Genomic DNA, 23357 nt, shown 5'->3' on the forward strand with positions numbered 1-23357 from the left:
TGATGTGGGCAAGTTGGCAGTATCTTGCGGAGAACAGGTTTGTACTGGCACTGAATCCAGGAACACTGGCTAGGTTAACTGCCAATCGTAACATAATTGAAATACTGATGAAAAACGGCGTTTGTTAAACTCAAAACAAACAAACAAAACGTCCCACCCCATGATCCAAAATAAAACTGTATAACTCGCCATTACTACACAGGTTAAAATATAGTACAAAAAACGTTTAGGTAACTAATACCTTATCTTAACTATGATAATTACATGGATGTTTAAATTTTTGTATTTTGAAAAGATGATTTATGAAAATGAACCATAAAAGCATGCTTTAAGGTCGGTTAGAACTATATAACCTGAAATCAGAGACGCAAATTTATACTTTAAACGCCACGGCTGAGATACAATACACAATAGGTATTCAAATTTTAACGTTATATAAGTGCTCCTTTTTTAACGTTGTATAAATGCTCAATACACATGTGAAAATAAGGTATCTGTTTTATTTATTCTCAGCATTTTGAATGGCAATAACAAGTGTCAGTTGACTGGAAAAGTAGGACTTTTTTCAGGACTTGGACAAGAAAAACGAACGTAAGTTACCAGTTGGTTCTCTTAGTGTTAATTCATTGTTGGAAGCTATAATATAGAAAAGCTTTATTAAGAAAAACGAACTGGAAGAAAACATTTATTAGGTCATGAGTCATTTTCCACCTGTCAAATTTTGTCATTAGTTTTTACGATCTGTCAAAGTTATTTTTGTCGCTTCATTCTTCGTATGTGTCGTTCTTGTAAGTATCTTGGCAGGACATTCATAGTGTGTAACAATACAATATATTACATGTCAATATTAGTGCTTGAAATTGTTTTGTTGAACTCAATGAAGTAATGTAAGAATTTCCATTGTTTTAGTACATTAATTGTTGGTGGTAAGAGTTCCAGAACTCAAGCTGAAGGAAAAAATCATTTTCTGATGGGTTAAGTAAAACATAAGGTAGAACCATCAAACCTCACATTATTCAGCACGCGAAGTTGTACACCTGGTGTGTTAATTTGGATCTCACACAATCGGCCCAGAGTTATGTTTCTTGTCTGAGTAAAAAATACGCATTAAAAGGGCCTTAGTTTATGTCGTATGACTGCAGGTTGACAAGCCTATTATTAATCGACATTTTATAGGTCATACTGAAAGGGACTTGCAGGTGGTAGTACTGCAAAAGTAATACCATGAAGGCCGCCTTTACAGACAGATAATAGAGGAGAAATGGATGAAGAACCAATTTTCCACATGGTTGCAATGTTAAATATAACACATAAATTGAGTGACAGACACATGTGAAATAATACGGGAAGTGACGTTACGTCGTTTGACGTCGTGTTTACAGGAAATGACGTCACGTCATTGAGACAAAACAAGTATTCTAACATGGTTCGATTTGATTTTTAGCCTGGTACCCGACTGTATATCGAAAATCATTCTCTCCAAACATATGGAACGTAGATCAAGCTCTGTATATTCTGCGATAAACAACGGATGACGCGCGGACCGGTAAGAGAGCATTATGACGTCAGTTATGACGTCAAAATGCCGCATGACGTCCGATACATTACTCCTCGCATAAATGAAGTCCAGCATAATATTTATGAAAATATATCAATGACCATGTCAGAATGAAATTAATCGAGGCCTTCTTGTGATTTATCGTCTTATTTACCACGGTTCATCGTTCAGATGCTTCAGCATTTAACCACTCGGGCTAACGCCCTCGAGGTCAATTCCTACGCATCTGAACTCTGAGCCGTGGTAAATCAGACGATAAACCACTCGAAGGCCTTGATTATTTGTTAATTATAAAATGGATGTTACACAGCTGTATCAATGTAGGGCTAACGCACGCTTTTTTGTGTAACAACATCTGCAGAATCCCAAGGGATTGGTTGGTGCACGAGCCTGTAGGGCGAGTGCATCAACATAGCCCGAGGGATTCTGCAGATATTGTTTCACGAAACAAACGTGTGTTATCGCTATTCTTGCATGCCCGAAATCGGCAAAAAACAAAGGTTTTATGCAAGAATGACTTTTCATGTTTTCATAACGGCCAGGTGGCCGAAAATTCAATAAAGAGTGATTTTTAACATGAATTATTATATCACAATAATCAAGATTTTTTGTACACTTGGAAGTCACTAACCAGTGCCAGAACAATCAAGCTTTTAAAATCACTGAGCAGATGTCAAAATAATGATATATATTTTTTTCAGATTAATTTAAAGATATACAAATATGGGGAGTAGCACCTCGATTCCGATTGTACCGATCGCAAGTGATCGTGTTTTCATAATAACAGGAGCGAATACCGGGATTGGGTATGAGATCGCTAAATGGTGTGCCATGATGGGCGCTACGGTGATCCTAGCTTGTCGGTCAGAGGATCGTGCCAAAAAAGCCATGGAAACTATGCAAGAGGAGTTTACAACTGAAAAAGCGAAAGGAACTAAGGGTATAACTGAAAGTCCGAGTCTTGCTATTGAATTCATGAAACTTGACCTGGCTTCGTTTCAGTCAGTGGTAGACTTTTGTGAGGAATTCAAGAAAAGTGGTCGTCAGCTTCACGTGTTGTTTTGTAACGCTGGTCTTGGATTTTGTCCATATAAAAAAAGTGGAGACGGACTTGAAATGATGTTGCAGGTTAATTACCTCAGTCACTTCATCATCATTGCAAAATTGTTATCAATAATGCGACGGTCTGGACCGGATTGTCGTATTGTGCTTACATCCAGTAGCTTTCATAAAAAGGGGACATTTGACGTCGCTACCATGAATTATACTGGTAATGCCGCAAATTTTCCGGATCGAAATTACTACGGACGGTCGAAGTTGTATCAAGTCATGCAAGCTATTGCTATGTCACGCCGGCTTAAAGACTCAAACGTTACCATCAACAGCATGCATCCTGGCTTTGTAGACTCGGAGTTGTTTAGGGATCTTGACAGAGGTATCGCAAGATGTTGTTTCTGTTGTTTTCGAACTTGTGGTGTTATGAAAAGCACGCTAAACGGGGCCACCACCGGTATTGACCTAGCTACAAATCCGAAACATGCTGGGGTGTCAGGGCATTACTGGGTAGATTGTAAGATCACAACACCATGTAGCACGTCACGTGACGAGCAAAAACAAGAGATGCTGTGGAAAGAAACTTTCCCTTTCATTCGAAAGTACCTGACAGATGAGGAAATGGCAGATCTGGAAGGAAAATCCAAAAATCGTTTGTAATTTGAGATGTAGAGATTTACTGAGATATTTTGTTGGAGATTAATAATGTGTTACACGGCGGGATTAATATCAAGCTTTTGAAAGTGTAGAAAGCGCTTTAACATTTTTTTTTGTAACTGAAATAGAATTGATCCAGTGAATTCCAGGCTGTAAAAGTTCTATTTCATTAGTTTTCTACGTTGAGTTTGTGATACATGATACCAGTCGGAGGTTGTCTTAAAAAGTCGTTGCAGAAATGGTTAGAGATCACAGGTCAGTTGGTGTTGTTTATAAAGGACCCTTTCTAAGTCGAATTCGAAGAGAAAAAAAATCCCCATTGCTGGGAATAAGAGCAACATTAATTGTGTTGTGGAAAACAAGAATATTAGTTTTGTAAATGTTAAAAAAGTTAAAAAAGGAACAAAAAACAGTGCCGTAGAAATTGTACAAGAAAATCAATAAAATCAGAAAGTGAAAGTTTTTTTTCCAGTTACTTCCCCTTAAACAGGAGATTTAAAAGAACTTATCATCAATCTTAAGACCTTTGAATTGGTATCACTGTAAAACTGGCTTCAAAGTAGAAGCATAACTTTAGTCATAAATCAGGTTAGACAAATTCTTTAGATAAAAAAATAAACATACCGTCATCATGGGTGTTTACAAACCCAGCCCCCCCCCCCCCCCCCCCCCCCCCCCCCCCCAAAAAAAAAGAAACAGCAGTATAATTGGCAAACACAATAAGGAACAGGTACAGTGAGCAAAAAGGAACTCTAGGGGCAATATATGTTAAATGCAAACAGAACTGTTGCAGTTATTCTGTATTTTCTGGTGTTGAGGTATTTTACAGTCATCATGATTTTCATTATAGATATTCATATAAGTTAATTTGCCCTGCCTGATCAAAAACTGAGCTCACCAGACCGTCATTTAGAGTATGCTTAGTTCGGATTACCTGCGCCCTTCTTTGTCGTATAGTAAAACCAGGACTTTTGGACATGGATTGTGAATTTCACAACAAAATTACAGCATTGACAGCTCTGTATGTCTGAAAATTAACACTGTCCCAGTCAATATAGCATAGAAAAAGACTATCATCAACGATGAACTGTTATGCTACACATCAAAGTATTCAGTCAATGTTCAAATTTCCCACACACATTTGTCAACAGCAGCCAGTCTGGTAGTTTTTTTTAACCCTTCCGCACAGAAATGTAGTCCTGAATAACACAGACAAAACAACTGTTAAATACATCAAAAATGACACCAAATGTACACAGTGTCAATAAATACATTTAGAATTGTAGGGGTGGCTTCAAATTGGGAACGAACTACTTCCTAGGATACAAGGACCCGGAAGTACTTCAATACCGGGGTATACAACGACCCGGAAGTACTTCTATACCTGGGAAATAGCAGGGTACACTTTGAATATTTGTTATAATTAGAACTTCGTGATTTTGGATGTCTATAAATTAAAGTATGAGAAAATGATTGTTAATTCTTTAGAAAATTTAAACAGCCGATACATGTAAAATTCTGATGTAAGTTGTAAAACTAACTGCTGCTAGCTTTGTATGAATCGGTGAGTCACCTTGGCGCGGGGAATTCAAATCACGGAAAGGTTCCGTGCTTGTTGATTGATACTCAGGAACGTTTTCGCTATTTTGTAAAAAAAAAAACGAGCTGGATGGGCCCCCATTTCGTTTATATCCTGTAGTTCAGTAGGGACAATAAAAATGAGAATTGCAATAAAATTTGGCATTGTTCTTGCAGCGGGATCATTGCAGGCTGTTCAAAAAGTGCAGAATTGATGATTTTGGCATGCTATTTTTAATGGAATATGTAAAACTTGCGTGTTGATAACTTTCTGTATTCTTGTATGAGAGTCCTGATCTTGCCATTAATTAAAAGCACAAAACATGCACGCACTTTATAAAGTGGCCACCCTGAATCTGCTTATTAGGGAAGTGCAATATTGCGACTCGTTACATGTAAGCCCGGTCGTGCCCAAAATTTTCGACCCTAAGTGTACCCTGCTACCTTATCTGTTTCACAGTGTACTATTAGGTATGCTCTGTTATCCATGACATTTGCTTTTGTATAGCTCTGCATTCATATGTTGTTGTTAGTGTCTAAAAATAAACTACTTTATTGGATATCTTTACCACACACACACACACACATATATATATATATATAGGACTACACAGGTTAAGATATAGTACACATTCATTCAGTGGAGGTTTTTAATTGGAGGTTATGTAACATTCAGGTATCTTAATTCTTATACTAATATTCTACCTTCATTTGACTTTAACAGTTATGTGTATATATTTGATTTCACGGCGGTGCCCCACTAATGTGTTTGTTTTGTCGTCACCTTGTTGTTTATTTATTTAACTTTATCTATGTTTCATATCGCAATCGTTTACATATACATACTTACATACGCTACTGTATGTTTTAATTTAGTTCTGTTTAGGTGGCTAGGATGTAGAAAACACACACACACGCACGTACGCACGCACGCACGCACCCCACTCCCCCCACACACACACATATTTGTGATTGTGGTTGTGTGTAGTTTTTTGCGATTAATATGTTCTCTTTAAGCATGAATTATATTTACATGTGAATTATGGTGCAGTATGCTTTATGATCAGTTTAAATTTGAATGAATAGAATTATGATCATTTTGACCTTTATAAGTACGATTATGAGCAGTGTGAACTTTATAAGTACGAATTATGATCAGTGTGAACTTTTTAAGTACGAATTATGAACTTTATAAGTATGAATTTTATAAATATGAATTATGATCAGAATGAACTTTAAAGTATGAATTATGATCAGTGTAAACTTTATAAGTATGAATTATGATCAGTGTGAACTTTATAAGTATGACCGTTTCTTTATAAGTATGAATTATGATCAGTGTGAACTTTATAAGTATTATAAGTATGACTTATGATCAGTGTGAACTTTATAAGTATGAATTGTGGTCACTGTGAACTTTATAAGTATGAGTTATGATAAGTGTAACCTTTATAAGTATGAATTATGGTCACTGTGAACTTTATAAGTATGAATTGTGATCAGTGTGAACTTTATAAGTATGAATTATGATCAGTGTGAACTTTATAAGTATGAATTATGATCAGTGTAACCTTTATAAGTATGAATTATGATCAGTGTAACCTTTATAAATATGAATTATGACATATAGAAACATACATTACGAATTAAGATCAATATTTACTTTGTGAGATTTGGCATTTCTTGTATTCGCGGGACTTGAAGTTTAAGTGAAAAATATTATGAAATATTTATAAGAAACTGGCCGATCATTTTTTTTATTTGACTCAATACAAATATCATAAGCACACATACCACTATCACAATAATCAAGTTTAAAGTTATTTTTTTTCTAAAGACGCGCCAAAAAGTAACTGTATTCTTTTGTATTTCCATGATGGTAATTATACATACTTTGCATGAAGAAAATGAGAAATAAAAGTATTAAGTTACAAATTGACTCTGAAATATATAAGGCCAAGAGAATGTGTTTAATGTCTAAATACATTATTAAGTCAATGTAGTAGTATGCACAGTACTTGATGTATTAAGGTGAGTTTAGACCACACTTTGTTTCTGCAGTGTAAAGTAGTATTCTATGTTTATAAAGCTATACTGAAAAGAAAATGGCTGGATAAGTTTGCAGATGAAGTTATGAAAACATATTAATTCAGGGAGGGCCTAAATTGTCCACCTGTCATCTTGTAGAATAGCTGTATTATACCAGTATTATCAGAATGATTTGCACGAAGTTCATGTGGGAGGAAAAGTAGTTCTCTAGGTCGTGGTGCGTCTTTAAAACAAAATCACTAACCAGTAACCCTAATTAGTGTCAGTAAAATGAAGTGCTTTTTTTCCAAATTACTAACCAGTGTCGGAATGATTTTTTTCAAATCAGTGTCAATTACTGTCCTGTTTTGTAGGTAGTCTTTCGTTTTATCGGTCCAGGTAAGAATGTCAACTTTGGCAATGATGGTCTTACATCTTAGTAAAATCCTATAATTCGATTCACTTATACTGTCAATAATTGATGTTAAACACTTGTTTTTTTTTTTCAGATTATAGAGTGACATAGAAATATGGGTGGCAGTCCCTCGTTTCCAATTTCACCGATCGCGAAAGATCGAATTTTTATAATAACAGGAGCGAATACCGGAATTGGGTATGAGATTGCTAAATGGTCTGCCATGATGGGAGCCACTGTGATCCTAGCTTGCCGGTCAGAGGACAGAGCAAGAAAAGCTATGGAGACGATGCAAGAGGAATTTAAAACTGAAAAAGCAAAAGGAACAATGGGTTTAACTGATAGTCCGATACTTGCTATTGAATTCATGAAACTGGACCTTGCATCGTTTCAGTCAGTGGTAGAATTTTGCGAAGAATTTAAGAAAAGTGGTCGTCAGCTTCATGTGTTGTTTTGTAATGCGGGTCTCGGTTTCGGTTCTTATAAACAAACTGGAGACGGACTTGAAATAATGTTGCAGGTTAATTACCTGAGTCATTTTATCATCATTGCCAAACTATTGTCAATAATGCGACGGTCTGGATCGGACTGTCGTATTGTACTTACGTCCAGTAGCGCTCATAAAGGTGGGACATTTGACTTGGCAACAATGAATTATACTGGCACTGCCGGAAACTTTCCAGGGTTGAATTACTACGGACGGTCAAAACTGTATCAAATTATGCAAGCTTTTGCTATGTCACGTCGTCTCAAAGACTCAAACGTTACCATCAACAGCATGCATCCTGGCTTTGTAGACTCGGAGCTTTTTAGGGATGCTGACACATGCATTGAGAAATGTTGTCTTAGGTGTTTTCGAACTTGTGGAGTCATGAAAAATACGTTAGAAGGAGCCACCACCGGCATTGACCTAGCTACAAATCCTAAGCACACCGGGGTTTCAGGCCACTATTGGGCGAGCTGTAAGGTCACAACGCAATCTAGTACGTCACGGGACGAGCAAAAACAGGAGAAATTGTGGAAAGAAACTTTCCCCTTCATTCAAAAGTACCTGACGGAAGAGGAGATTACATATCTGGAGGAAAAATCTCAGGACCATTTGCGTTTGGAGATCTAGGAATCTATGGAAATATGTTGTTGGAGAATATTAATGTGTTACACTGCGGGCAAGCCTTTTAAAGTTTACATGTACTTTCATTTTTATATATGTTCTTTTTTATATTGATACCGGCTTTGAAAAATACAAAACTTAGGTGCATTTAGTGGTACGCTTCTTCAAGGATGTTGTATGTGAACTGTATGGCAGATACAAAATACAATGAAACCGGAAGGAAAAAAGAAAGCCAATGTAACTAGCAAAGATGAAGAAATCTGTTTTTCCAAATTGTATAAATGTATGTTCTTGTGTATTAAGAAATCTTTGCCTGGCTATCAGCTTTAATATATTTTTTTTTTATTTGTAGTTTTTCACATTCATTATCCTAGTAAAATTCAGTCCAGGTTATCTATGTTTTGAATAGAAAATGGGCATTATTATAAAATATGAACAGCTTCAAGAACAATTTACTATGTTCAAAACATTAGGCATGGATACAAAATAAAGACCGTCCCCAGTAGGCCAGTGGTGGACCGCCCGCTTCAAGTGCGTTAAGAGGATAGTTATAGGCATGGACAGCCCAATATCAGTATAATGTGACTGGGGTATGGTGTCACGTGTCTAAAACATGGTATTCCAGTGAGGCAGTCCTATAAAACCAAGCATAGTGCTCACTGCTACAAGCAAACACCGTCGAATATTTGACTGAAAAATATTCCGTTGAAAAAGACGCTAAATCCGAACACACACACACACACGCACACACGCAGTCTACAAGAGCCAACCCAGAGCCAATCCAACATTCAGAGGTTTTGAAATACACGAGACGGTATGGACATACGTACCTTAACGTGTATTTAAATACAGTTTTATCCATTCAGACACGGATATTCATTTCTGAGTTTCATATATCGCTCAAATCTAATATCCGTCCACCTACACAATAACAGTTACAGTAGTTATGATATTACATGTACACTGGAAAACAAAGTAAATAATTTACGTTGATATTAACTATTTCCTATGATTCATTTATATGAGCTATGTATGTTACACTTTACATGCTATAGCCCTAATATATTAATATACAACAAATTTATTAAAGGCATTTTATTTCTTCCCTTTTTATAGATTTTGGAAGGGTTGTTCAAATTTGTATTTACATTTTGCAACTTGTTCCGCTGATTATACCATCTGCTGTGTAGAAGATTTGTTGTACATTATGAACGGATTTCACTGTACAAGTTGTTTTACAATTTGTTTTTGCGGTTTTAACAAATTTTTTAATCAATAATAAAAAGTGTCATGCGGACAATACTTGTTCTAAATATTTCCTACGTTGTAAAGTGCAATGTAGTTTTGAGAATTTGTTTCGAGTTTTTCTGTGCATTACGTTCTTTTTCTACGAATTCTGAGGGACCGCCATAGCTGAGTGGTTAAGATCACTTACTTTGAATCACTTGCCCCTAACCGATGTTGGTTCGAAACCTCACTTTTGATGGGGTCTGCTTCCACCATTAAAAGCTGGAAAAGTCGCCATATGACATATAATATGTCAGTGTGACTCTAAACCATAATAAAAGTAATCTTTTTGTGTGTGTGTGTGGGGGGGGGGGGGGGGGGGTAGTGTAGGGAGAGGGCGGGCGGTGACCGGGTGAGGGTATAAAAATAATAATAACAGATATTGATGGAAAAACATGAAAAAAAACTGGGTGGTGTAGCGAGGTAGGGAGAGGGTTTCAGATTGAAAAAAGAAAAATGATAAGAAAAAATTGTGGAGTGGTGGAGGGGGCGGGGTAGGGGTGGGTGGGGGGAGGAGTATCCTATATAGTAGAAACTACTAAGGGTCATAACTTTATGTGTTACTTGGGCAACTTGACAGGCTGCATTTCCCCATAGTGGTAAACATGTATATGAACTTTTATTTGAATATTCCAAACCACTTCCTAGGTATGGCTCCGGACGAACGGACTTACGGAAAGGCAGACGGAAGGATGGACGACGCCAAAACTATATCCCACTGCCTTCGGCGGGGGATAACAGCGGTTTAACTGAAAGTCCGACAGTAGCTATTGAATTCATGAAACTGGGCCTAGCATCGTTGCAGTCAGTGGTAGAAATTTGTGAGGAATTTAAGAAAGGTGGTCGTCAGCTTCATGTGTTGTTTAGTAATGTTGGTCTTGGATTTTGGCGATATAAACAAAGAGGAGACAGACTTGAAATGATGTTGTAGTTTAATTACCTAAGCCATTTCATCATAATTGCAAAGCGGTTATCAGTAATTCGATGGTCTGGACCAGATTTAGGAATCTTGACACAGACATCGCAAGATGTTGTTTCTGTTATTTTCGAACCTGTGGTGTCATGAAAAGCACGCTAGAAGGGGCCACCACCGGTATTGACCTAGCTACAAATCCGAAACATGCCGGGGTGTCAGGGCATTACTGGGTAGATTGTAAGATCACAACGCCATGTAGCACGTCATGTATCGAGCAAAAACATGAGACGCTGTGGAAAGAAACTTCCATTTCATTCAAAAGTACCGGAAGGAAAAGGAAATTGCAGATCTGGAAGGAAAATGCAAAAAATCGTTTGTAATTTGGGATGTAGATAATAATGTGTTACATGGCTGTATTAATGTCAAGCTTTGGAAAGTGTAGAAAGCACGCTTTCATTTTTATTTTGTAACTGAAATAGAATTAATCCAGTGAATTATTGGATATAAAAGTTACATTTCACTTTTTTCAGCTTTGAGTTTGTGATGCATGATACCAGTCAGAGGTTGTCTTAATATTCATTTCAAAAATGGTTAGATATTATCACAGATCAATTGGTGGTGTTAATAAAGGACCCGATCCAAATCGAATTTGAAGGAAACAAATCTGCTATTGCTGGGAATAAGAACAACATTAATTGTGTTGTGAAAACAGAATATATTTTTGTAAATGTAAATGTTAAAAAGAACAATAAAGAGTGCCTTAGAAATTACACAAGAAAATAAAGCAACTCAAAAAAATAAAGTTTTTTTCCAGTTCCCCCCCCCCCCCCCCCCCCCCCCCCCCCCCCCCCCCCCCCCCCGCCTAGTCTGGCTACCGACTAGATAATCTTTTTTTTTTTGTTTAGAAAAAAGTAATTCTGTAAAAATTCTGACTTCATCAGTCCTGGCTCTGGTTATCTACGTATGTTTTGAGAAGACAAGGGAAATAATTGTACAAAATTTGAATAGCCTCAGGAGTTATCTCATTGTAACAAACATACGGTCTGAATACAGACTACCCCCCACCCCCAATTAGGAACTCTATCAGAACTCTTCATAAATGTAAGACCTTTGAATCGGTATAAAGTAGTAACACTAACTTCATAATTCAGGTTAAACAATGAGATTACACAAATTCTTTAGATCAAAAAGAAGCATCCCGTTATTATGTGTGCTGTTAAACACAATAATGAACTCAGTGCAATATACTTATTCTGTACTGTCTGGTGTTGAGGCATTTTACAGTTACTTCTCCCGCACGATAATTTATCGACAACATTTTTACATTATTGTTAGATTGTTATGGTTGTCATGCATCGTTGAAGTATGAAAGGTTAATTGTCAATGATAGAAGTTAAGTGCATACTGTAATATTATGTATGAAAAAAAATCATATTTATCGAACATGTTATCTTTTGTGTTATCGTGTGGGTTTTATCATACTTATCAATACAGATATTTATATACGTTCATCTGTTGCAAAACATTGCTAGCCTTATCAAAATCTAAGCTCACCGGGACGTCATTTAGAGTATGCTTAGTTCGGATTACCCTCCCCTTATCTGCTTCACTTGAGTGTACGTACACATTGAACGTAAACTATTAAATCTATGCTAAAGCCCTGCTCCAAGGCTATTCAAATTCTATTGTGTGCATGCAACCCATGATTACAATAGGTAACAGTTAACGACCACGCGCAGGATTTTCATGCTTTTTAAGTTAAAAGGTTGGACTGGAGCAGGTCTTTAAACCTAACCCTAACCTTTAGTCTGTACATGGTACACTCAGAACGTGCGTACTAATAAGCTTTGATAATTAATGTGGCAGTTGAGTCGAGTAAGTCCAGGGGTGTTCAAAGATAATCCGTCATAGATCCATTGTAAAGCAAGTATTGGCTTTACCTGTATTGGAAAATAAACAGTATCGATTGTATTGATGTCAACTGCCACATTATCAAAGTTTATTAGTACGTCCAATTTAATGTTGGCGTTTATAATGTTCTGTTAGTACACTTCAGTAGTCTGTTACACTAATCTGTCTTGGCGAGTATCAAAGCGTCTATACACTTCGGGATCCAAACTATAGTGGATGCCCAGTTATCCGTGACATTGATTGTTAGTGTCTAAAAATAAACTACTTTACTGGATATCTTTACATTTATATAAGACAACACAGGTTAAAATATAGTACGCTCGGTGTCAAGGGAGGTTTTGAGTTGGAGGTTATATAACGTTCAGGTAGCTTAATTCTTGCACTAATATTCTATTTCCATTTGATTTTAAAGATCTGCTCCGCGGCTATTCAAATTCTATTGTGTGTATGCAACCCATGATTACAATAGGTAACAGCTAACGGCCACGTGCCACACTTCTGCACGCAAAACCACAGGTATTTTATATAGAATTTAATATAAAATAGACTCTATTTTGACAGGCGGCACTATTCATAGTCAGGATTTTTATGCTTTTTGAGTGACAGTTTAAGGTTAAAAGGTTGGACGGGAGCAGGTCTTTAACAAATATCTGTACAGGTATATATTTGCATGTATTGAGCAGAAAGAAATTATGTAAAGATGCTTTAAGAACGGTTAGAAATATATAACTTGTAATTAGTATGAACGTTACAACATGTACAAGTGTAGGTTCCGTTCAGCACAAATTATACAATTTTTTTTATTGGTTTAAGCTTTCTTGTGTATGGTTTTATTTTTTTTTTGTTTTTTTTTATTGCAAACCGTCCCAAGGCGGTTTTTACTTCACCTTGTTGTTTATTTATTTAGTTTGATCTATGTTTTATATCGCTATCGTTTACACATACATGTACATACAACGCTACTCTAATGGTTTTAGTTGTTTTAGGTTGTAGGAAAGTGGCTATTTCAACATAGTTTGAGTGTTTGTGTGTCTTTTTGTTGTTGTTTTTTCTGCGATTAATATGTACTGATATTTACATGTGAATTATGATGCAGTATGCATTATGATCGATTTGAATTTGAATGAAATGAAATTTTATGATCAATTTGACCTTTATAAGTACGACCTATGATCAATGTGAACTTTTTAAGTATGAGTTATGATCCATATAAACATACAATACGAATTAACAGTATTAACTTTGTGAGAATTAATCTTAATTGGCATTTTTAAGTGAAAACATTAGGAAAGAAAAATATGAAATATGTCCAATTATTCTTTATTTGACTCAGTACAAATATCATATTGACCACTATCATAATAATCAAGTTCTTTTCCGAATATTAATTAGTGTCAATGAAATGAAGATTTCTTTTTTTTCAGATCACTAATCAGTATCAATAACTCTCATGTTTTGTACATTATGAAATATTCATGAGAAAATGTCCGATTATTCTTTATTTGACTCGGTACAAATATCATATTGACCACTATCATAATAATCAAGTTCTTTTCCGAATATTAATTAGTGTCAATGAAATGAAGATTTCTTTTTTCAAATCACTAATCAGTATCAATAACTCTCATGTTTTGTACGTAGTCATGCATCTTAGTAAAAGCCTATTATTCGATTCAGTTATATTGATGTTAAACACTTGTTTTTTTCCAGATTATAGAGTGACATAGAAATATGGGTGGTAGTCCCTCGTTTCCGATTGTACCGATCGCGAAGGATCGAATTTTTATAGTAACGGGAGCGAATACCGGGATTGGTTATGAAATTGCTAAATGGTCTGCCATGATGGGAGCCACTGTGATCCTAGCTTGTCGGTCAGAAGAACGAGCAAGAAAAGCTATGGAGACGATGCAAGAGGAATTTAAAACTGAAAAAGAAAAAGGAACAACGGGCTTAACTGATAGTCCAACACTAGCTATTGAATTCATGAAACTGGACCTTGCATCGTTTCAGTCAGTGGTAGAATTTTGTGAGGAATTTAAGAAAAGTGGCCGTCAGCTTCACGTGTTGTGTTGTAATGCGGGTCTCGGTGCCAATTCTTATAAACAAACTTCGGACGGACTTGAAATAATGTTGCAGGTTAATTACCTTAGTCATTTCATCATCATTGCAAAGTTATTATCGATAATGCGACGGTCTGGACCAGATTGTCGTATTGTACTTACATCAAGTGGCTTTCATAAAGGTGGGACATTTGACTTGACAACAATGAATTATACTGGCAATGCCAGAAGTTTTCCGGATCTAAATTACTACGGGCGATCGAAGTTGTATCAAGTCATGCAAGCTTTTGCGATGTCACGCCGGTTTAAAGACTCAAACGTTGCCGTCAACAGCATGCATCCTGGTTTTGTGGACTCGGAATTTTTCAGGGATGTTACAGGCATTGCAAAATGTTGCTTCGCGTGTTTTCGAACTTGTGGTGCTATGAAAAATACTTTAGAAGGAGCAACCTGCGGCATTGACCTAGCTACGAATCCGAAACATGCCGGAGTGTCAGGGCATTACTGGGTGAATTGTAAGATCACAACACCATCTAGCACGTCACGTGACGAGCAAAAACAAGAGATGCTGTGGAAAGAAACATTCCCTTTCATTCAAAAGTACCTGACGGAAGAGGAAATTGCAGATATGGAAGGAAAATCCCCAAACCGTTTGTAATTTGAAATATAGAAATTTATTTAGAGTAATCATGGTTTACCAAGCGGAATTAATGCCAAGCCTTTCAAAGTATAGAAAAGGTGCATTCATTGTTTTGTAACTGAAATGGCAATGGAAATGAAATGAATTTCATGCTGTCAAATCTTTATTTCCTTGTTCTTTATATCATTCACTTTTATGATACATTGTAAAATTTCATACTTTTTTTTACTAAATAAACGTTGATATTGAACGTAATAATGGACGACTGGCGTGCATTTAGTAATGTGCGTCTTGAAGAATGGGACGCGAAATAGTCAACAATCTTCGCATATATGTCATTGTTTTTAAAGGTTGAAAACAGTTGTAACGATTGACGTTTTAGTTATATTCAATTCACTTTTAACTGGAATCTAATAATGGATATAATGTTTGCATCTTATTTTACTTAGGATACTGTCATATCTACTTGCACTTTGCCAGTTGATTGACGCTAACGCTTTGTTTGGATGGCTATTTATCGTTCGGCTATTCGGCACTATCGCTTAATGCTCGTATGACTCTCTGTGCAAAGCATGAAAGTGCGAAACAAGCGTATGGAGAACACATAAAAAGCCCATCGGCATAGGTCCACTACCTCAACTCTTCACTAGTAATTGTATCATTTCATTATATACATGTAAACTGCAAGACAAAAATGCCGTAGTTAATGTAATTTGATTATATCTGTTTTATGTTAGCTATAATATTAGCTTTTATATATTACTTTAGTCATTTAATTATAATTATACAATAAATGTTAAAACATTTAACTCCTTTCATTCTTTATGGACTTTATAAGTGTTTCTCTAATCCGTGTTAACATTAATTTTTATAGTTTGTTTGGCTGGTTTTACCACCTATTGTGTACATTTACTATAGTTTGTTTTAATACTTTTTGCAATATTTTCAATAAATAATGTAAGTTTTCATGCGGAAAATTTTGTTCAATGTTTATAATGTTCTGACGTACATATGTATATCTACATAATTTTAAGAGTTTGTCTGTGTTCAGTATACTAGTATTACGTTGATTTTCTACGCATACGCATTTTAAAGGCCCGCCGTGACCGGGTAGTTAAGGTCATTGACCTACAACCACTTGACCCTCTTAACATTTTGGCTCGAAATCTAGCATGTGATGTTAAATTCGTGAAGAGGCCATCTGGCTGGCTTACGGCAGGTCGGTTGTTCTACCCAGGTGTCCGGAGATGTCTAACGTAAGTGTCCGGAGCGGCACCCGGTGTCCTCCTCCACCTTCAAAAGCGGGAATTGTGCCGCTACGTTTGTAAAGCAACGAAATTTTGTGGCCTGGGTACAACTCATTCAAATGTGGAAAATTACATTGCAAAATAATCGCTCTTGACACAAAGAATGGTATGTATAATACTGATATAAACTACTCGAAACTTCTAACGCCACAAGGATATGTTTGGCGGTATTCATTAAGTACATTTGTTAAATTTATTACACACTTAGACAAACATGTTTCTGTTAACATGAACTTTAACATATCAACAAAATCGACTGACTTTATTTCATTCTGTTTACGGCCATTTTTCACTTTTAGATAGGTCACAAATATACACTTAAAATGTAGTGTTTCACTAAACGAGCAAATATCATTTATAAAGATACAGAGGTGAAGATATTGACTTTTCACAAGTGCATGACCAAATGTGAAACGAAATGTGGATAAATAGTCACATTACGAGTTTCCACCAAGTCGTGATCATATCATAGATTCTTTATTAAAACATAGTTACGGGTCAAAGAGGGTATCCGTAACAAAGTGGTTAAGGTCCCATAGACTTCAAACCACTTGCCCAATACCGATGTTGGTTCAAAACCCTCTTTGGAAGTAGAATATTATCCACCTGGCTCATGGACATGGAAGGTTTTTGGTTCTGTCTAGATGGCCGATCATAACCGGAAGGACCTCTGGGTCTTCCTCCAACATTAACAACCGTGAAAAGTCGCCATAAGGGCTTACTGTGAGTCAGCGAAACTCTGAAGTTAACAAAAAAAATAAAAGCAACAACAGAAACAAGTAAGATATGGATCAAAAGCGTCCTATTGTGTCTAGAAAAATACCTATATACACTTAAAGAGCGCGTAACAGAATTCAGTAATCCAATCAATTAAATATATTTTGCAACAACAAATCACACTTTGATCAGACAGGACGTGAAATAGCTACGCGTAGATGTGCTGCTCAAGTAGATACGAGAATTAATAGAACATTTCAGACATTTATTACAAGCGTTTACTGTAAATAAAAATTGTCATTGGTAAGAATTTGAAGATAAACAACTTGAAACCCAAAAAAAAAAAAAAACAAAAAAAAAAAAACAGCAATGATATTCTTGATTTATTGTTTGATTACCAAAATAAACAGACAAACTATTAAAAAAAAAATGGACGAAATGAAGCGAGATTGACAATGTTAAACGCTACGAACACTATAAAACACGAAGGCAGTACAAACCGTATTCTTATAAAGCAAGACAACCCCAACAACTTCTTTCACTGAAAGACAGAAAACACAGTTAAAAGAAATTAATCGGCCATTCTAGACAGCAATCAGGGGTCTTCCAAAATGGTTGGACATTTTCCGAATTCGCTAGAAGTCCATCATTGTTAGAAATAGAAACCTTACTGTTGGAGTGAAACGTTAAAATCAAACAGTGTCATGGAAATTTTATCCGTACATTTGACTTTCTCCATCAAAAACAGGAGATCAAAGACCTATATCATAAATCTAATACATGTACTATAATAATATATGTGTATACCTGTAAATATTGTTGCCATTAAAATCGTCCAGACGGAGTGATTCATTTCAAAGAATTGTTATACATAGCATTAATGTTCAAAGGAGTTTAAGATTAGGTAAGACTATTGCTGTGTTTAGATATGACGAATACATGAGAAGATACAAAGAACATTTATTGTCTATCGTCCTAAGATTGATGGTTGATAAAAACAACTCAAAATAGTGGTTGTACTTTAATCAACTTACGCTCTTGACCTGCCATACAGGATATAATTAGTATAGCTGTACAGATGGACGTGCAGGCTGGTCATGATCTACACTGGTCGCAAAGGCTGAACCAATTCTGTCCAGCATGGTAAGAGTTAAAACATTGTACGTACTATGCATCCAGTTTACAGTACATTCTCCTTATGAAAATTATTTAGTAAATTTATATATATCGATTATGTACTGATAAAGTGTCCATGATCTCGTTCTATTAGTAGACTGCCATTCTCTGTTTACTTTGTATCAAACAATACTTACGCTGGATTACCCAGGTAAATATATTATAGGACATCTATGCACCCAGTTTACAGGTTTTTCATTTTGTGAACATTATTTTCATACGTGCATATCGATTATGTACAGATAAGGTTTTCATTATTTCTTTCTATTTACTGTAGACTGCCATTCTCTGTTTTCTTTGTATCAAATAAATACTTATGTAGGATTATCCTGGTGAATATATAGGACATTGTTATGAAGTAAGCAGGTGCGTGCTTTATCACTACAATATTTAATGAGTTTTAGATCTGAAATATTTATTTGGAGACTATTAAACATTTGGGTAATTATTTTTCTCTTTCTATTAATATCAGTACATTAAATTAGTTTTTTTTGAAATTAATGGTCATGTATTTATATCAGTATAATATATAATCTGTAAGAATTTTGTATGTATGTATATATACTTGGATTAGTATTTATTAAGTAAGTATATAAGAAAAATTAAAAGTAGTGTTTTAGGAACAAAGGACGTCGATTAAAATAATCCAAGATTTAGTATGGCGTGTCAGGTGTTTCAAATTCAATTAAGTAATAGTTATTTTTTGTGCTCAGTCATTATTACACATTTTTTTTTTAATACAGTAGGTCTATAATATTATGCTTTAGAATTGTAAACTACACAAAGTTTGTTTTCTACTGGTTCGCCTGGAATGATCAAACGTCACATTTTTGTACAAACTGTTGAATATGCACATGTGACTGTAATTATATTTGACCTCTAGCAAATAAAACAATGTCTGCAAAAAAGTGAGGTTTGACCATTGCTCCAGGGCATATTCATACCAGTCTTTGACAGCCAAATGGCATGCCTCGCTACAAGTTGTAGTTAGCATACTATCCCGTGCGTAAGATATGGTATCTTTCGTGTGAGGAAGCCATTCTGCCAGCTGGTTCTATCCAGCTGGTCGTTCGTGCTTGAAATAATGCTAGAAGAGGCACGCATTACCAACTTTTAGTAACATCTCTAAACCAATAGAGCGGGACAGACCTATCATAAAGATCAATAAAACCAATGATCCAGTAACATCGCTACCGGACGGATTCGTTGATTTCCGTACTAATTGTTGTTGTTGTAGCAACACGGGGGTGACGTTTTCCTCCATCACAAAATCTGGAAAGTCACCGTATGATCATATCAGCTGGAGCATATGGCATTAAAAACCCAAAACAAAGAAATCCGCATAGTATCGTCTTATGTAAACACAAATATTATTTGTAGGACATATATGAACATTATAAAATAAAATATAATTCTATTTACCGACTACATATGTATATTATATTTAAAAATACAATAAAAATGTTACCAGATGAAATCAGTATTACGATATATCACACAAAATATTGAGGCATACGTCACAAATACTATTTTTTAGACGTATACGTGGCATATTGAACTTCATATCACCTGGAACAACTGATACGATTAGACCTTCCTGATATCACAAAAAAATATTGAGTCATACATCACAAATACTATTTTTGGACGTATATGTGGCATATTGAATGGTCCAGTATAAATACAGTAATATATATATATGCAATGTATTAGATATTGAACTTTGCAACGTCCATAGATTTAAAGATTCCGTAATAATTTTATTTTGCCTTTTTTTCAGATAACCTAGATTAATAAGAATATGGGTGGTAGCGCCTCGTTTCCGGTCGTGCAGATCCCGAAAAGTCGCATTTTCTTAATCACGGGAGCGAATGCCGGAATTGGATATGAGATGGCTAAATGGTCAGCCATGATGGGAGCTACAGTGATCCTAGCTTGTCGGTCAGAGGACAGAGCAAGAAAAGCCATGGAAAGAATGCAAGAGGAATTTAAAACTGAAAAAGAAAAAGGAACAACGGGCTTAACTGATAGTCCAACACTAGCGCTTGAATTCATGAAACTGGACCTTGCATCGTTTCAGTCAGTGGTAGAATTTTGTGAGGAATTTAAGAAAAGTGGCCGTCAGCTACACGTGTTGTGTTGTAATGCAGGTCTCGCTATAAGTCACGGCAAACGAAGTGCAGACGGACTGGAGATCATGCTACAGGTCAACTATCTAAGTCATTGCATCATACTTGCAAAATTCCTACCAATAATGAAAAAGTCAGGACCCGACTGTCGCATTGTACTCACGTCAAGCAAAGCTCATGAAAACGGAACGTTTGATGTTGCTACGATGAATTACACTGGCACCGTCGAAAGATTTCCAGAGTTCGATTATTACGGACGGTCAAAGTTGTATCAAGTTATGCAAACAATTGCTTTGTCACGAAGTCTTAAGAATTCCAACATTACCATCAACAGCTTTCATCCTGGATTGGTTGACACGGAGATTTTTCGGCCCGCAGATACATGCTTTATGAAATGTTGTCTTTGCTTTTGCAAAACTATAGGTGGCATGAGAACCTGTTTAGAAGGGGCCACAACCGGCATTGACCTTGCTACGAATCCGAAACATGCCGGGGTGTCAGGCCGTTACTGGGTAGATTGTAAGATCACAACGCCATCTAGCACGTCACGTGACGAGCAAAAACAGGCGACGCTGTGGAAAGAAACGTATCCGTTTATTCAAAAGTACCTAACCGAAGAGGACATATCAAATCTTGAGGAAAAATCTCAAGAATAGGAGATCTGAAGACGTGATGAAATTATAAAAATCAAACCGTTCCAGATATGTGTCCAGTTTATGGAAACTTAACAGTGACATGCAATTACAAAATAAGACGAAATTCAGTATTAACATGTGTGTGATCAGACATCGTGTCTGTGAAGAATGTAAACAAACACTTAATTATGATACTTTGTAGGTTTATTATAAAAAATGAATAATTATCTGTAGACATGTGCCTTTAAAGATTGTATGATGTCTGTCCAGTGTGTCAAATTCAGAATACTAATAATGAATCTACATGTGTAATAGAAACGAAATGCCAGCATAGCGGTTTCAAATTTGATGAATGTTGCTTCCACGACATCAATTTTACTACGACAGTCGAACACAGATAAGTTTTGAAGTATATTTGAAAAGTGATTTCTATAGGGTATGCAATAGGGAAGCACACATAATATTTTAAGCTGGTAGATAGAAAATCAGAAAACACTGATTTTATCGATTCAAACAACACGAATACAGATATTTACATGCTTAAGTTTACATGCCGTTTAAATCAAATATACTTAATTTATTACTCGTTTTAACTCATTGAATGGAAGAATCATAAATAAGACTTATATGTACAATTGCCTGCTATATTGTAATGCTTTTCATTCGTTATTTTTATTCACTCGGGTTGTTTACTTTCATTGTTATAGCTTTTACTGACGAAAACTCAGGAAGTTTGCTATTGCATTTGGTTATATTTACAGGACGACAACCCAACATTTTGTTCTAGTATTATGCCATCTTTATCAATCGTTCACTTTAGTTTGTGTATGTATTCAGTTTTCGCGACATACTTCAATGTTCCCTTATTCCTTCTAGTAAATCCAAATTTCATATGATGTTACCATATGTATCAGATATTTAGTATTTCTGCAAACTAAATTCTAAGATTTATAGTATATCATAGTAAGTGTAATGTTTTTGATACTGTACACAATACACTTGATATGTATGCCATATTGATTTTCGCGGTGAGCGATTGTTCGGCAACACTGACGTTTTTGGCTCTGTTTTGACTGTATTATTCACGACGTCCTGTTCTTATATGTCAAAGATAGTTCATAATATGTCTGTTTACCATTCTACAATTATTATGTTACGCATTTCTATATTTCAACGCATTTTGTTGTGGAGCATTCTTTTTACTGTCTCACCCTGTTGATAGTGGATAATCTCAGAACTTTTCTTTAGTACGTTCATTTTCGCACTGGTTCATCATCGTGTTATGTGCTGTTTCTGTGAGAGCATAGATAGGCTCCCATGTTTTCAGTCGAGGTCTCCAACTTCGAAGTTTACACTTGTTTGTTGTTTTATAGTTAATCTTGATATCGAATTTCTAAAGATGCGCACAATTTTCATTTGTTTCACTTTGGCAATTTTAACCCTTAGCATACTGGACACCATTGATTCTGCCTTTGCGACCTGTGCAGATCATGATCAGCCTGCAGATCCGTGCAGTCTGATCAAGATCTGCACTGTTCGCTATTCAGTCGGTATAGTATTGGTAAGCGCCCCTTATAACAACTAATGGTACTGTCCAAATTGGAAGATGGATAAGTTCATTATAGAAAGTTTGCAGAGTAAGGGTTAAACATTTTAGGAAATGATGAATGAAATGATTGACAAAACTAAAATACCAAGTTGCTACACGACTGTGCGTCTTCACAACAGTTTGTAATATCATTATGCAATGTTTTTTTGTATGTACCTTTTAAACTGGTAGGATTTTAGTAAATAAATTATAAGAAATTTTAGTAGTCTTTTATGATACTTTTTTCTAGTTGCGTATTTTCGAAACCTTATTCAAAAGTTATTGTTGGAGTTCAAAATTTAGTGTTCCGTCCACTAGTCGAGTGATTCACGCCGTGCAGTCAAACAGTAAAATTAGATATATACTCATGTCGGCCAGTCAAGGGGGTGGAGGGGCAGAGAATCGTATCGGAAGTCCAGCTCAGGTCTTGTACCAGCTTTGACTGTTGTTAAACAGTACACTATCTTTTAACGGTCAACCCGCAGTAAATGAATGATATGAGGGAGTAATAAGTTTGCTAAAAAAGGAAGCAACACGTACAGTGATGAAGAATAATACTGAGCCGCACCATGAGAAAACCAACATAGTGCG

At 35.8% G+C, this 23357-nt stretch overlaps 4 protein-coding genes across 8 annotated transcripts; all 4 read left to right on the top strand.

Annotated features, from left to right (window-relative positions):
• The first annotated feature begins 422 nt into the window (after nucleotides 1–422).
• On the top strand, nucleotides 423–3681 carry LOC123541238 (retinol dehydrogenase 14-like). Its single transcript, XM_045326654.2, has 2 exons — nucleotides 423–591; nucleotides 2260–3681. The coding sequence occupies exon 2, from the start codon at nucleotides 2282–2284 to the stop codon at nucleotides 3269–3271; it is 990 nt and encodes a 329-aa protein (XP_045182589.2). The 5' UTR covers nucleotides 423–591; nucleotides 2260–2281; the 3' UTR covers nucleotides 3272–3681.
• A 1746-nt stretch (nucleotides 3682–5427) lies between these two features.
• Nucleotides 5428–8734, top strand: LOC123541226 (retinol dehydrogenase 14-like). Its single transcript, XM_045326642.2, has 2 exons — nucleotides 5428–5522; nucleotides 7384–8734. Exon 2 carries the CDS (start codon nucleotides 7405–7407, stop codon nucleotides 8404–8406), a length of 1002 nt encoding a protein of 333 aa, XP_045182577.2. The 5' UTR covers nucleotides 5428–5522; nucleotides 7384–7404; the 3' UTR covers nucleotides 8407–8734.
• Nucleotides 8735–12674: 3940 nt separating this feature from the next.
• On the top strand, nucleotides 12675–15304 carry LOC123540099 (WW domain-containing oxidoreductase-like). Its single transcript, XM_045324894.2, has 2 exons — nucleotides 12675–12879; nucleotides 14225–15304. Exon 2 carries the CDS (start codon nucleotides 14246–14248, stop codon nucleotides 15230–15232), a length of 987 nt encoding a protein of 328 aa, XP_045180829.2. The 5' UTR covers nucleotides 12675–12879; nucleotides 14225–14245; the 3' UTR covers nucleotides 15233–15304.
• Nucleotides 15305–18555: 3251 nt separating this feature from the next.
• Nucleotides 18556–22989, top strand: LOC128549509 (retinol dehydrogenase 14-like). Of its 5 annotated transcripts, none has more exons than XM_053526266.1 (2): nucleotides 18556–18661; nucleotides 20195–22989. In XM_053526266.1, the coding sequence occupies exon 2, from the start codon at nucleotides 20216–20218 to the stop codon at nucleotides 21197–21199; it is 984 nt and encodes a 327-aa protein (XP_053382241.1). In that variant the 5' UTR covers nucleotides 18556–18661; nucleotides 20195–20215; the 3' UTR covers nucleotides 21200–22989. The 5 variants fall into 5 exon arrangements, with proteins under 5 accessions (XP_053382241.1, XP_053382244.1, XP_053382242.1 ...); XM_053526269.1 differs by having other exon boundaries at nucleotides 18585–18604; XM_053526267.1 differs by having other exon boundaries at nucleotides 18642–18780.
• The last annotated feature ends 368 nt before the right edge of the window (nucleotides 22990–23357 follow it).

This window comes from Mercenaria mercenaria, chromosome 16 (assembly GCF_021730395.1).
Source record: "Mercenaria mercenaria strain notata chromosome 16, MADL_Memer_1, whole genome shotgun sequence".
In the NCBI taxonomy this organism is placed as follows: domain Eukaryota; kingdom Metazoa; phylum Mollusca; class Bivalvia; order Venerida; family Veneridae; genus Mercenaria; species Mercenaria mercenaria.